Source organism: Macrobrachium rosenbergii, chromosome 41, assembly GCF_040412425.1.
Source record: "Macrobrachium rosenbergii isolate ZJJX-2024 chromosome 41, ASM4041242v1, whole genome shotgun sequence".
Lineage (NCBI taxonomy): Eukaryota > Metazoa > Arthropoda > Malacostraca > Decapoda > Palaemonidae > Macrobrachium > Macrobrachium rosenbergii.
The window spans coordinates 42,460,079-42,475,061 of record NC_089781.1 but is presented as its reverse complement, the minus strand read 5'-3'; the positions used below and the strand labels follow the sequence as shown (position 1 = coordinate 42,475,061).

At 35.6% G+C, this 14,983-nt stretch overlaps 1 protein-coding gene across 15 annotated transcripts in view; it reads right to left on the bottom strand.

Moving 5' to 3' along the window:
• Window positions 1–14,983, bottom strand: part of LOC136826829 (uncharacterized) — a 1,026,023-nt gene that overhangs the window by 103,196 nt on the left and 907,844 nt on the right. For 13 of the 15 annotated variants that reach the window (XM_067084297.1, XM_067084294.1, XM_067084301.1 and 10 more), the window contains one exon: window positions 2,289–2,585. The exons of 1 other annotated variant lie outside the window; for it this stretch is intronic. In XM_067084297.1, coding sequence (XP_066940398.1) covers window positions 2,289–2,585 — 297 coding nt within the window. The remainder of the gene's footprint in view (window positions 1–2,288; window positions 2,586–14,983) is intronic. One more of the 15 variants, XM_067084291.1, reaches the window with a different exon arrangement.

The following is a 14,983-nucleotide window of genomic DNA, read 5'->3' as shown; positions in this document are numbered from 1 at the left end:
AGAAGAAAATGTAAGAGAAAAAAGGCCAAGTAATGAAAATTGAGGATGGAATCTGGGCAAGAACTTTAGGGACAAAAGGTAGTTGGTCTACAGGAAAGTAAATGCAGTCCTTGGTTGATGAAGCAAGTATATTAAAGATTTGGTGAAGGTGAAGGATAAAAGAGAGGCAGCATTTGATGGCACAAATGAGCAGGGATTAGCGTAATTTGAGAATGCATGACGTAAGGGGGCAATTAAGAGACTGACAACTGTAAAGACACAAGCAGTGTACAAAATTATAATTGAGATGCTGTGGTGCAATAGTCGAAGTATGATAATACGCTAACCAAGGATTCTAAGTCATGTCAGGACGAGGGAAATGTTCCAAAATAATGGGTGAGAGGAGTAATTGTCCTTCTGTATAATGGTACAGTATATGAGAGAGAGGAGCCTGTAATAATTATATGGCCATAATGTTACTTAGTAAAGGAGGGAAACAGCACAGATGAAAGAAGGAACAATAGAGGAGAACCTTGTGATTAGAAAAATGGAAAGTGTATGGTGTTATATCTCCATGGCCTTTTACTATCTTCATAGACAGCAACTTGAAAAGTAAAAAAAAAAAAAAAAAAGGCATTGAATTTAGGTGCGAAGTTGTGGGTTAAAAAAAGGGATGCCACAAATAGAGCATGGGATGGTTAATATTTACTTATGACAGTACTGAATGTGGACAGTGGAAGAAACTGCTGAAACTAAGAATAAAATTTGAAAGCTTAGGAATAAAGAAAAACCTGGTAGTAAATTGAGTAATAGTAAGATTATAAGGGTAAATGGAAATAGGATGAAGGAGCAATGGCTGTTGGAATGGACGGTGGTAATAGAAATCTTCAATTCATAAGTTATGTGGAAGTGAAAACCAAGGGTGATATAATGAGAGATATATCCCAGAACTATGAAGTAAAGGTCACAGGATGTTTGCCCAAGGACAGAATATGACTTGCAGTGTCTATGGAAGCCAAAGTGGTAATGTGTAACGGGGGTATTGAGCCAATTTCGTTTATAAAAGTGAAGTATGGATAATGAATGTAAATGAAAGAAAACAAGTAAAAAAATATGCCACAGTTTCTTTGGCGCAATCGAGCTTTCTGTACAGCACATAATCAAGGACACCGAAAATAGATCTATCTTTCGGTGGCCTCAGTATACTGTAATGATGTTTGAGTCACCACCATGAAACTTTAACCACGGCCTAGTGGTGGCTATCCTATATTGTTGCCAGAAGCAGGATTATGGCTAACTTTAACCTTAAATAAAATACAAACTACTGAGGCTAGAGGGCTGCAATTTGGTATATTTGATGATTGGAGGGTGGATGATCAACATACCAATTTGCAACCCTCTAGCCTCAGTAGTTTTTAAGATCTGAGAGTGGACAGAAAAAGTGCGGATGGACAGATAAATAGCCATCTCAATAGTTTTCTTTTACAGAAAACTAAAAAGTTGAGATGAATTGCTTGCACAGTTTAACTGGTATAAGAGCTGGAGGGGTGAGATATCTGGAGATAACTACACGTGGTAAGAAGGCTAATGTACTTGATGGAGTTGTGAGATGGTTCAGTCATGTGGAAAGAATTGAGGAGAATAAGCTTGTAAAAAGTGTCCTTAATTCAGAAGTGTTCAGAAAAAGAACTACATGATGCTGGGTAAGTGGAGTGGAACACTTTTAAAGTTCTTAGCAATAAGAATATTTTTTCAGCAGCACAAGTTACAACTGTCCATGACAAACTTGAATTACATACACAAAATTTATTCACCTATATGTATCTAACATTAAAAACCATCAACTATAGTACAGACCACTCTCAACAAAAGGCAAGCTTTCATAAGAATGGGTACCTGATAACGTATAATACCTGGGACTAGAAATATCATTTATATTATAGAGTAAGATTTTCAAGAGGGATACTGTAGTCCCCCTTCCCCATACCAAATCAGAAACCAATAATGTCATTGTGAACCGATACTCAATATAGTATCAAAAGAAAAATTATAAGTAAATGGTGGAAGCACAGTGTAATTAAAGAAAAAATATAGTCATGCAAAGCAAATGGGAAAAACATGCCAATCCAAACTTTTAACTGGAAACTAATTCAGCTGAACTTTTCATAATTAAGAAAGCTTCTACGATTAGAAAATGCATAAGTTAGGTTTTTAGGAAAGAAATTTTGAAAAGTTTCAACCAGAGTTTCAAGTTAACAGTCATGATTATGTCTTCCAACAATGTAGCATCTAAGGGTCCTTGTTAGTACCTATTTCCTGTTCTTCAGAGTTGCATCCTGGGGGAATCATTGCCTGTTGGTTATTCAGAGCATGCGCATGGGCCACTTCCTCCACAGTCACAGGCTGGGTCTTGTAACGGGATGATCGAGAACGGCGGCGAGCACCTGTGGCACCATCAAGAGGGCGAGAAGGTGCTAGTTCCTGTTCCATCCTCTGAGTCCACAATGCCACACGAGCTTCAACACTACTCGCAGCAATGCTATTGTCATCAATGCTGTTCTTGACATGACTGCCACTGGTCTCTTGTGTAGCAGGCATCCAAAGCTCTGGTTAGTAGTGCACAGTACAAATCAGGCCAGGAAAAGTCATGGATGATTGGGAGGTAACTTCATTAACTTTCAAAGTTATAAAAAACAGTAGCTACGTGCTCTAAAGTAGCAACACTCATTCTAGCATGTTACTTTAATTTCTTAGTAGCATCAAAAATCAACTGGTAAAGCCACCTCAGGTGATTAGTAAACCCACTATTATTGTCTTTACCACAGCAGGTTACAAGCCTCTGATTAGTTTCAGTTAACCAAAATTTACTTTGTAAATCTTGTAATCATATCCATGCAATAATAAATGTTAGAAACAAAATCCTGATAAAGATTTATAAAAAGAAAAATGAGCCAACATGAAAATTATTTTCCATATGGCTAACCAATTTAAACTTTCAAGACTGTAGGCTCAGTGACTGGTAAACTATACACATTCAAATCAAGCACTGAAGACCAAAACTTAATAAATTGTTTATGTAACTGTTACAACATGTGAACACAAAAGTGACCTAAGGATATCAACTATTAGCTTATGATTAACAACAAAATTGTTCTGTAATAATCCTATCACCCATATCTAAACATGCAGAAGTCTAGTAGCTAAAAATGATCAGAGAGGTAAATATATTTTTTCTGCTATTAACATAGTCTTTCATTCTATGAATTTAACTTCTCAGTGTTCTAATAATTGCTTTTTTGGTAATACCATCATAAATGAACACCTACTGTAATCTACGATCATTCTAGTATACATAATCTTATGTTATATTGTACTTTTAAAATTCTTGTCTTATACTCGTATCTGTGAGCTGGTAATGAATTACAGTACTACATTATAAATTACAAAACTTAATGTTTACGTTCCCCATACAAAATTTTTATTCCTTATGCCTTAAGGCCTGGTAAATAGATGAATGACTGTTTAAATTACTGAAGCAATGATTACCAATTAGCATGGCCTTCCCCTGCCAAAGAAAGCAACTCTTTTGCCCTCTTGAACACAGGTCTGTTGACTACAGGCAATTTACTACTTGGAGGTATGTGCTTATGGAAAATTATAATTTATTCATAAATTATCATTTTACTAGCATTTGAATGGTAAATTACTATTTTAATTTTTAAAATTTTCTAAATTATATATTTTAATTTTACAAATTTGCTACCTCCTTTATTTTATTTCTGGAACTATTGTTAAAATTGTTTTTTCATCTCACTCATGAGAGCTTTTCTTTTTAAGTTGTTGAGTGTGACTTTGTGCTGTCTATGGATAAGAAAACTTTGGCCAAGCATATCGCAGGAATAATTATGCATAAGGACAATTAACCCTGATAAACAACGGAATATTTTTGTAGCTGATATTGGTGAATTTTAATTGTCGGGACATACTGTCTATGCGTACTGGTTGTAAGTCTTGTTTAGTATGACCTACCTTAGATCTTTATTTTAACTTCATAAATAATTCTGGATCTATTCCATTTTAAAAACATATGCAGTATTTAGTTTACTGCTTTTATAACAAGCAGGTCATGTCCATAAACCTAGGCTAGGAGGAAAAAACAAATAAATCAAAGTTTACAATTACACACATTATCAACCTCTTATTTTCACTTATGTTAAATCACTACTTAACAGGGAGGTGACTGACTCCTGAAATCTTTACATATCAATCATTCAATCTGTGATTGTTAACAAAGAGCGTTATGGACATTTCAATATAGCATATTACTGTTATTTTTTATTATTTCTTGTGTGATCCTTGTAGTTTTGCTGATTATTTTCTTGAGACACCAAGGGGAAATTTAGAATTTTGTGCACAGTATGTACCAAAATGTTCATGGTTAGAGTTGTTGTAAAGAGCTGATGATGGTATCTACCTGATCCCATACCAACCTACAAAAACTGACCCTATCAAGAATGTGAGGAAACAGCTGCTCTGACCTAGTAAAAGCATTATCCTGTTTGTATAATATATGACCTCCAAGCCATGTACAGTATTTTACTGCTTCCAGTCAAAACAATAAGATATGTCAGTTCCCCTATTGAAAGCATTATTGCAGACAAACTGGAATTCTTTGATTTAATTGATCTTGATTTTACAAGCATATGTAGAGTGCTATCAATGAGCAGAGGTATGTGGTTTTTTGTAATCTCCACTAATGTAAGTCAAAATAAGAAAGAGAAATACTCTCATCAAACTGTCTTTACTATTTAGAATCTTGTTATATGCAGTATATGACATCAGGGACAAAAGTTAAGCATCAAACAAGACCACCTTTTATGGGTAACCTAAGCAAAAATTTCTGAAGTTCCATCATCCTCTTAGAAGATGTGAATGACAATAGGGAGATCCTTTTCAGGGAAACGTCAAAAAGGGATGGGTAAATCAAGGAATTTTAAAAGTTCCTTTAAAAGACTTTACAAAACTAAGGTTTTGTCTCACTTTGGAGGTACAATCAAGATGTCCTATACATCAAGCGTGTTTATGATGAAGACTACCAAAAGTGAAGAGACAACCTCATATATTCTAGAAGGAATAGGGAATTACTTTATACCATTTAAGGTGGGTGGTTCTTGACACTCTGCAGCATAGCATACAGATGTCACTACAGCACTCCAGCTTGCTCAGCTGAGTGTCCATGCTCTTCTTGCCATTGTTACTGCACATCAGAGCAAGTCTTCCTTGGCTGCCTAGAGGATCACCATATTGAACTGACTCAAGTATAGATCTAGATCATTTGGTTTTTGGACATGAACTGAAGGCAGTGAAGTTTATATTCACGGATGATATCAAGAAATACCTTAATTCTATTTCCCAGCCTAAAGGTTCAACTGTGGCAAGTCATGGGTGGCAAAAGGACTTCAAGAGGAAGCTGATGGTCACTTTTTAAATGATACTTGAAGAAACTGTAAGTACCAAAGATGTCCCTACAGATCCTTAAACAGCGTATTTGGTGATGTTGGCAACAATTTGCAAGCTCTGAAAACTGACAAATGGGACCTCCTCTGGAAAATGGTGTTCTACATGACTTCCCTCATCTGAGATGGCTGCAAAAACCTCTATCACCGTTTTGCTGCTATCCAAAGCTGAAAGAAATCTGATATGGATGCCAGCTGATTTACCACTCAATGACAACTTAATTCAGAGGCATGGATGACAATGACTACCGACTTCTGTTAAATAGGTGGTTGTTTCATCAACCTTTGAATAGCACATCAAGCAGAATGATATCACCATCAGTGTCCTCTTTGTTGATAATACTCTCAGTCAACCCATGGACATGAAAGACTGGTATCATAATATGTACTGAGGTGTTGTTTGTTCATTACAGCCCTATTACAACGTATTTCTTCCACGCAATGGATCCTGGCTGGATTTACTTGTACCAATCAGTATTGAGCCACCTCCACTGCATATGCCCAGTCCTCCTATGGTGCCTCTGCTGACCATTTTTCTTTTATGCAACTCAATTGTGTAAACATTTCATTGGTGTCATGCAGGATATAACATTCTAATGATTTAAACCATCCTGCCTTCACTTATTCATTTTCATTTCACTGTCTTTACTCATATTTTTCATTGTGTGCATTCTGGGTTGTTTTACTTAATTATTTATATCATCAATAGTGTTGAGTATTTGGGGGCAAAGACTTTACTTGCCCCCATCCTGTAATGTCTGTCCCTAGAGCCTCTCTCCCAGCGTCTCTGCTTCTGCTGTCCTCCAGAAGAATTGCAACTCCCCCAGTCTCCATATGGTTAAGAGTCACTCACTAATCTTGACAGTCCTTCCAGGGCCCAAGGATGTCATCAGACCTGATAGCTCTGGATGATGAACTTTAGCCTCACTACTACTAAGAGGAGGGGATTGGTGTTGAAGACTTCCCTTGGGTTGGATGTATATTATGGTCAGTACAGAGTATTTCTTTCCAATTTTGAAATATTCCAAATCAACTTTTTTTTTTTTTTGCATATTTATGCTTTATCTGATATTGTAAGCGAATTTAAGTTGTATATAATCATATTTGTCTCTTAACATGACAGGCTGCAAACAGAACATACTGCTACTTCACAAAAGATTTCAATATTTTTGGAGTGGGCCTAATCAACTTATTTTTTGGATATTTATTATGGAACAAGAATACTGTATAAGAGATATTAAATCATTTATTAATTAATATGAATCATCAGGATGGAATGAGTCCCAATCATACATAGGTTTTGCTGTAAGCTGGAAAAGGCACTCATATATTCATATCTCCTAACTGCCATACGATCTTGTACTTGAAATTGTAACGTGACTGAGTGATGTACACTCGGCAAGGAAAGTGAGGATACAGTTTTTTTAAATCTTCGCACATACAGTATACTGCTCAATAATGCGACATCTGGCAACTTTAGAAAGGGGAGGAGCTTCAATCTTATTGTGTTTGTTTTTTGCTTGACCCCCTATAACTTTCAATCATATTCTACGGTTCTGAAATCATTGATACTTAAATGCAGTAGTAAACTTTACAGTATTCGTTCAAGTTGTAATTTGCAGCGACAGTTCTGAGCAAAATAAACATTTTTCGACATAACCTACCAAGTAACCTTACACAAATGAATTTATGGCACCACAATGAACGGAATGCTTGCATAATCGGAAACGCGATCTTCCATATTGAAATCAAGAGTTAAATTTTAGCAGTGTCCAGCGAAAAACGTGGGGAACAATAAAGGAACAAATGCAATGTTATGATGAGAGAGAGAGAGAGAGAGAGAGAGAGTTGCTGTTGCATAAGCCTAGGCCTAAATGTAGAGCTACTCATTTCATTATTTTTTTTTTTTTTGAGATTGAGCGATACTACATTTGTATAGTATGTTTTAGCAATGGAGAGAGAGAGAGAGAGAGAGAGAGAGAGAGAGAGAGAGAGAGAGAGAGAGAGAGAGAGAGAGAGAGAGAGAGTTGCTGTTTTGTAAGCCTAGGCCTATATGTAGAGCTACTCATTTCATTATTTTTTTCTTTTCGAGATTGAGTGATACTATATTTGTATAGTATGTTTTAGCAATGGAGAGAGAGAGAGAGAGAGAGAGAGAGAGAGAGAGAGAGAGAGAGAGAGAGAGAGAGAGTTGCTGTTGTGTAAGCCTAGGCCTATATGTAGAGCTACTCATTTCATTATTTTTTTCTTTTAGAGATTGAGCGATACTATATTTGTATAGTATGTTTTAGCAATGGAGAGAGAGAGAGAGAGAGAGAGAGAGAGAGAGAGAGAGAGAGAGAGAGAGAGAGAGAGAGAGAGAGAAGATGGGAGAGAAATCCTATGGCAACGCCAAGAAACATCCAGTTACTTGTGTTTTCCCGCCGAAGTTGTCGCGGTGCCCCTCACGTCATAGAGAACACTCTTGCGGATTTAAATAGATTTGGTCAACCTACCCTAGCTGTCACAACATTTACTGCCATTAATTCCAGCTGACCTTTAACACCGTGAAATACAAATATGAATGTGTAAAAATTAAATAAATTATCATTACCTCGTATGATGATGCAATAATAAGCCTGTTCATAACGGAAAACGAGTAAATATTTCCGTTCTGATAAACAATACTACACCGAGATATCCATACACAATCTTTTAGATCTCTACGAACGAAGTCATCTGAGAAATTCTGATTACTTCGGACATCCATGGCGGTTTTAAGTATCTGAACATTTTTGTTTTGCAGATTTAATATATATGATATAATTTGCATTGTATTTTCATATTCTAGAGGAAATTTACCGAGATTATGTGTTTTCTGTAAGAAAAAAATTAAAATTCGATGAACGAAATCTAAAGAAAACGGTATCCTCACTTTTCTTGCCGAGTGTACACTCGGCAAGGAAAGTGAGGATACAGTTTTTTTAAATCTTCGGACATACAGTATATTGCTCAATAATGCGACATCTGGCAACTTTAGAAAGGGGAGGAGCTTCAATCTTATTGTGTTTGTTTTTTGCTTGACCCCCTATAACTTTCAATCATGTTCTACGGTTCTGAAATCATTGATACTTAAATGCAGTAGTAAAATTTACAGTATTCGTTCAAGTTGTAATTTGCAGCGACAGTTCTTAGCAAAATAAACATTTTTCGACATAACCTACCAAGTAACCTTACACAAATGAATTTATGGCACCACACCGAACGGAATGCTTGCATAATCGGAAACGCAATCTTCCATATTGAAATCAAGAGTTAAATTTTAGCAATGTCCAGCGAAAAACGTGGGGAACAATAAAGGAACAAATACAATGTTATGATGAGAGAGAGAGAGAGAGAGAGAGAGAGAGAGAGAGAGAGAGTTGCTGTTGCGTAAGCCTAGGCCTATATGTAGAGCTACTCATTTCATTATTTTTTTTTTTTTTTAGATTGAGCGATACTACATTTGTATAGTATGTTTTAGCAATGGAGAGAGAGAGAGAGAGAGAGAGAGAGAGAGAGAGTTGAGAGAGAGAGAGTTGTTGCTGTTGTGTAAGCTTTAGGCCTATATGTAGAGCTACTCATTTCATTATTTTTTTCTTTTAGAGATTGAGCGATACTATATTTGTATAGTATGTTTTAGCAATGGAGAGAGAGAGAGAGAGAGAGAGAGAGAGAAACTATGCCAACGCCAAGAAACATCCTATGGCAACAAGAAACATCCAGTTACTTGTGTTTTCCCGCCGAAGTTGTCGCAGTGCCCCTCACGTCATAGAGAACGCTCTTGCGGATTTAAATAGATTTGGTCAACCTACCCTAGCTGTCACAACAATTACTGCCATTAATTCCAGCTGACCTTTAACACCGTGAAATACAAATATGAATGTGTAAAAATTAAATAAATTATCATTACCTCGTATGATGATGCAATAATAAGCCTGTTCATAACGGAAAACGAGTAAATATTTCCGTTCTGATAAACAGTACTACACCGAGATATCCATACACTATCTTTTAGATCTCTATGAACGAAGTCATCTGAGAAATTCTGATTACTTCGGACATCCATGGCAGTTTTAAGTATCTGAACGTTTTTGTTTTGCAGATTTAATATATATGATATAATTTGCATTGTATTTTCATATTCTAGAGTAAATTTACCAAGATTATGTGTTTTCTGTAAGAAAAAAATTGAAATTCGATGAACGAAATCTAATGAAAACTGTATCTTCACTTTTCTTGCCCAGTGTACACTCGGCAAGAAAAGTGAAGATACAGTTTTCTTTAGATTTCGTTCATCGAATTTTAATTTTTTTCTTACAGAAAACACATAATCTCGGTAAATTTACTCTAGAATATGAAAATACAATGCAAATTATATCATATATGTTAAATCTGCAAAACAAAAACGTTCAGATACTTAAAAACACCATGCATGTCCGAAGTAATCAGAATTTCTCAGATGACTTCGTTCATAGAGATCTAAAAGATAGTGTGGATATCTCGGTGTAGTACTGTTTATCAGAACGGCAATATTTACTCGTTTTCCGTTATGAACAGGCTTATTTATTGCATCATCATACGAGGTAATGATAATTTCTTTAATTTTTACAGATTCATATTTGTATTTCACGGTGTTAAAGGTCAGCTGGAAATAATGGCAGTAAATGTTGTAACAGCTAGGGCAGGTTGACCCAATCTATTTAAATCCGCAAGAGCGTTCTCTATGATGTGCGGAGTACCGCGATAACTTCGGCGGGAAAACACAAGTAACTGGATGTTTCTTAACGTTGCCATAGTCTCTCTCTCTCTCTCTCTCTCTCTCTCTCTCTCTCTCTCTCTCTCTCTCTCTCTCTCTCTCTCTCCATTGCTAAAACATACTATACAAATATAGTATCGCTCAATCTCTAAAAAAAAAAAATAATGAAATGAGTAGCTCTACATATAGGCCTAGGCTTACACAACAGCAACTCTCTCTCTCTCTCTCTCTCTCTCACCATAACATTGCATTCGTTCCTTTATTGTTCCCCAAGTTTTTCGTTGGACATAGCTCAAATTTAACTCTTGATTTCATTATGGAAGATCGCGTTTCCGATTATGCAAGCATTCCGTTCATTGTGGTGTCATAAATTCATGTGTGCAAGGTTACTTCGTAGGTTATGTGGAAAAATGTTAATTTTGCTCAGAACTGTCGCTGCAAATTACAACTTGAACGAATACTGTAAAGCTTACTACTGCATTTAAGTATCAATGATTTCAGAACCGTAGAATATGATTGAAAGTTATAGGAGGTCAAGCAAAAAACAAACACAATAAGACTGAAGCTCCTCCCCTTTCTAAAGTTGCCAGATGTCTCATTATTTAGCAATATATGTCCGAAGATTTAAAAAAACTGTATCCTCACTTTTCTTGCCGAGTGTACATGTTATCTCCAACAAAAAAAGATCAAATGACTGAATGTGAAATACGTAAAAATCCTGGGCAGACTGTAAAATCAGAATGCATTGTGGATTACAAGAAAATGAAAATACTATATACTTGACAACAATCTCCTAATGGGCTCTGTATAAACTATATGGAATACGTGGGATTACATAAAATTGTCCGCCAGCTGCATGATACATTAGTTTTTAAGTCATTTCAAACCATCAGTTACTACAACAGCACATGGGCAGTAAATTCCACTGAAGTATTAAATACAGTGTACTGTACAGTACTTCATTTTGGATGCCAAAAATGTTTATAAATGTACAACTTCCTATGTATGTACAGTTGATTATGCGTGCATCAATGTTATTATGAGAAGTATTAACAAAAAGCTGTAAGGGAACAAATACTTTCCTAATGTACCATTTAAAACTTTATACTGTATTCCTAGAAAAATCCTTTATTTTTATTTACCTTTATTATGGACTTTTGTTTGCTTGTTTCTCTATAAAAATAAACCAGTTCCTGCTTGATGTTTATTAAGTCGCTGTTATAACTCAGCATCTATATATGGATTTCTATGAATCTCAAAACAAACAATATTGAAAAAAGTGTGTGGTTTTGAACAAAAGTGTAACTTCTGAGTTGTGATATACTGTACCTAAATAATATTTGATTAAAAAATCTTTGATCATGAAAGAGACTTATACTGCAGAAGAAACAACGGCTGATAATGGATTGGCCTAATATATATATATATTTTGAGAAGACACATCATGTGGCAGAGAAGTGAATTATAACAATTATCATGCTGCACCTGCAATTATATTGAGATAATTTTCACCCTAATATAAAGATGAAATCTCTGAAACAGTTTACAGACCAGAAGAGGTAATACATCTGGCAACCTGAAACCTACAACAAAACACACACATACACTCTCTCTCTCTCTCTCTCTCTCCCTCGCCTTTTTTATTAAAGGTTTCTTAAAGGTCACCAATGAACAGCAGATATATGGGACACAGTTCCCCACTTGCACAAAATGCCACAGGACTTTGATCATACAACTTCTTTCGGAAGCCACTCTCCACCCTTGTGAGACCTGGGTAAACAGATTAACTTCTGGTCCCTGTGATGTTATCATGAACTCTGTCATTGACAGGCATGACTGCCTCACTCAAAACCATATGATCAATGTGATGGTTGAGGCTTTGTTGCTGCAGCCTCATCAACTGCCATTCTGATGGGAGAGTGTCACTAGGGCAACTGGGGTGCTTTTTTTTGTGTCATCAATATAAATGTTACTGTTAAGCAGTATAGCTTGAATGGGTCTTAAGTTGGAGACAGTAGGAATGTCTTTTGTGACATTCAGGTAAAGTCTGAGACAATATATGTACTGCCTCCAAGAGTTTTTTTAGCAGCTGGCAGGTGCCTTGTCAATAAACTAGACAAATGAGGTCATTTCTTTATGGACTGATGCCATGGGTTCCTTTGTAGTGCCTCCTGATGGGTTTCTTTATGACTAAACATTATACTATATAGCCTTCAACAGCTTAAAACCATAGAATTCTCTTGTGCTCTCATATGTTAATCTTACAGAGTCATTCCCTGTATTTCCCTTATCAGAAATCCTCTTCAGGGGTAGTTCTTTAATTCTGTGTCTTGCCAATTCTAGCAGTTTTAAGGTTCCTTATGGCTTTTTGTAAATTTTTGTAAATTTTACTGATGCTAATCCAACACCCTTGGAAAATGTAGGATTTCTTCATCACTGAAGTGATATACCCTGAACTTTTAGACCTTGATATTCACTCCACTAAGAATAATGACAAGGTATTTCTCTTAAAAGCCTGGAAATAATTCTTCGTCATCCTCAATGGGTTCATAAAGATGACTGACAGATCTTTCACCTACTGTTCTAATTAGTTATTCTCTGATAAGGCTTAAACTACTTCTGTGCATATTTGTTAATAATATTTTCAGAAGCTAGGGAATATTTAAATTCTACACTTACCCTTCCTTAATGCCTTACCAAGAGAGCTTAATATAAATTTCACTTATTATGTTTAGTGTACTATTCTTGTGGACATTGTTTTTGTACAGTGAGTGCAAACTTCACAGACTTTCCACCAGAAATTTCAGAAATGAGAATCTAGTCAGTTTATATCTTTCATACTCGGTCAGTCTGTGATCTAATCTCTGTCTTTATGGGAGAGCTCGATGAGAAAGTCTTATTTCCACCAGTATCCAAATGTCTAGTTGGAGACCAAAATGCTGCTCTAGTGGTTATTAAGATCTCTTAGTTTCCACTGGCTTTTACATGAGGCCAACATAAAAGAGCACAATTTCCTTACAGCTTTAAAACGTTACTTGTGGACAACTCTTGCAAGAGCCTAGAAAATTTGTGTCCATTATCCAGCAGCTTTTATCATCAATTTCTTTAATTATAAGTATTTTGCAAAACTTCAGGAAGCTTTTGGTACAGCTTTTTTTCTTTGCTTCACTGAATGCATGAAAATTATTCTTGATAACCTCATGCATTAACAGGTTCCATTGATGCTGGCCGAAGAGTTATGTTAAGGTCATGACATTAATCATACCCATATCTTAGTTTTAAATCTAGTTACGTTACCTAACTAATCAAGCCTACAATTCTATATTTTCAGCGGACAATTTAGTGTAGAAAAGGTTCTCAAGAGCCTCATGGGCAGTGGATTATGCTGGAATGATAAAAGCACTCATTGTATGATACATACCAAAAATAAGTGACAATACTTTATGGAATAGCTAGGTACTTTGAGTTCTGACAACCATCCTCTACGTTTTGTTTACAACAGTGATTGTTTCAAGACTCTCATGCGCTACAGCATGAGTACCACCAACTCCCATTCAAGTTCATCCAAGTTTTTTGCATACAAATATCTGAACCTTCTCCTATATCACTGCAGTGTTCAGAATTGGTACAATATTCATTTGTGTTTCAAGTATATGCAACGTAACAAGGAAACATTACAAACTACTAAAAATCATGTTCCCTGACAAATACAATGCTACTCTACAATCAGGACTTACTCTCACTTTGTTGGAATAAATGGTAGGAAGGAGAGCTTCTCTTTGACTCTGAGGGGGTATAGTACCCTAATAGTAACACTACAGAAACCACAGTGGTAATTTAGGTTACAGGTAATTTTGAAGGGGTCAATTTCTCTACCTTTGGTTGATTAAAGCAAGGTAAAGTATAGGTTTCTATGTGGAAATTACCAAGAATGCTTAAAAATTTATATTTTCAAATCCCACCACATAAATACTCAACACTTCATTAGTTACTTTCAATGAAGTCATCTAAATTTTTTTTTAAGTAAACGTGCAAGTGCCTAATACCAAGCATGCTCACTCATCAACTCTTATTCTAATTTGTTCCTTCTACAGTCAATATCTTGTGCCTTTTATTTTGTTATTTTTTCAATGACTGTTGAATTAAAATGTATAACAATCTTGAATAGTGGGAAAATACAGAAGAGATATTTATGTAAAAGATCAGTGGTTATGCAAGTTCTTAAATACAGCTGAATTTTCATAGTAATAAAAATTCAATTACCATTACCTTGCTCAGGAAGTTGTATCAAAGAAAACTTTTTGTGGTGATAGAAATTTGAGGTATTCGAGAATACACAAAATTATTCCTAAGACAACCATGAAATGACATGCACATTGTGACCACATATACTTACATCAAAAGAGACATGTGCTCTTTAGTAACATTCTGAGTAATTTAACTTCAATAGAGTAAAGTTACTGGTAAAGACTCTTTGTAATGTACCCTTGGTGCCTCAAGCTACAATACTTATTGCCTAACTTTTGTGTGGTTAAAATAATTTGAAAAGTCACCTTTTGATAAAAGTTTGACATTACATATGACCAGTGTACGCTGCATGCTTTATAAGTCACTGAACCTACAGTTTATGTAATTTTTGTGTTTCATACTGGATAAAAATCATTCTTGCAACAAGCCCTGCAACTACTAAGTCAGCATGATTTTTAGATTA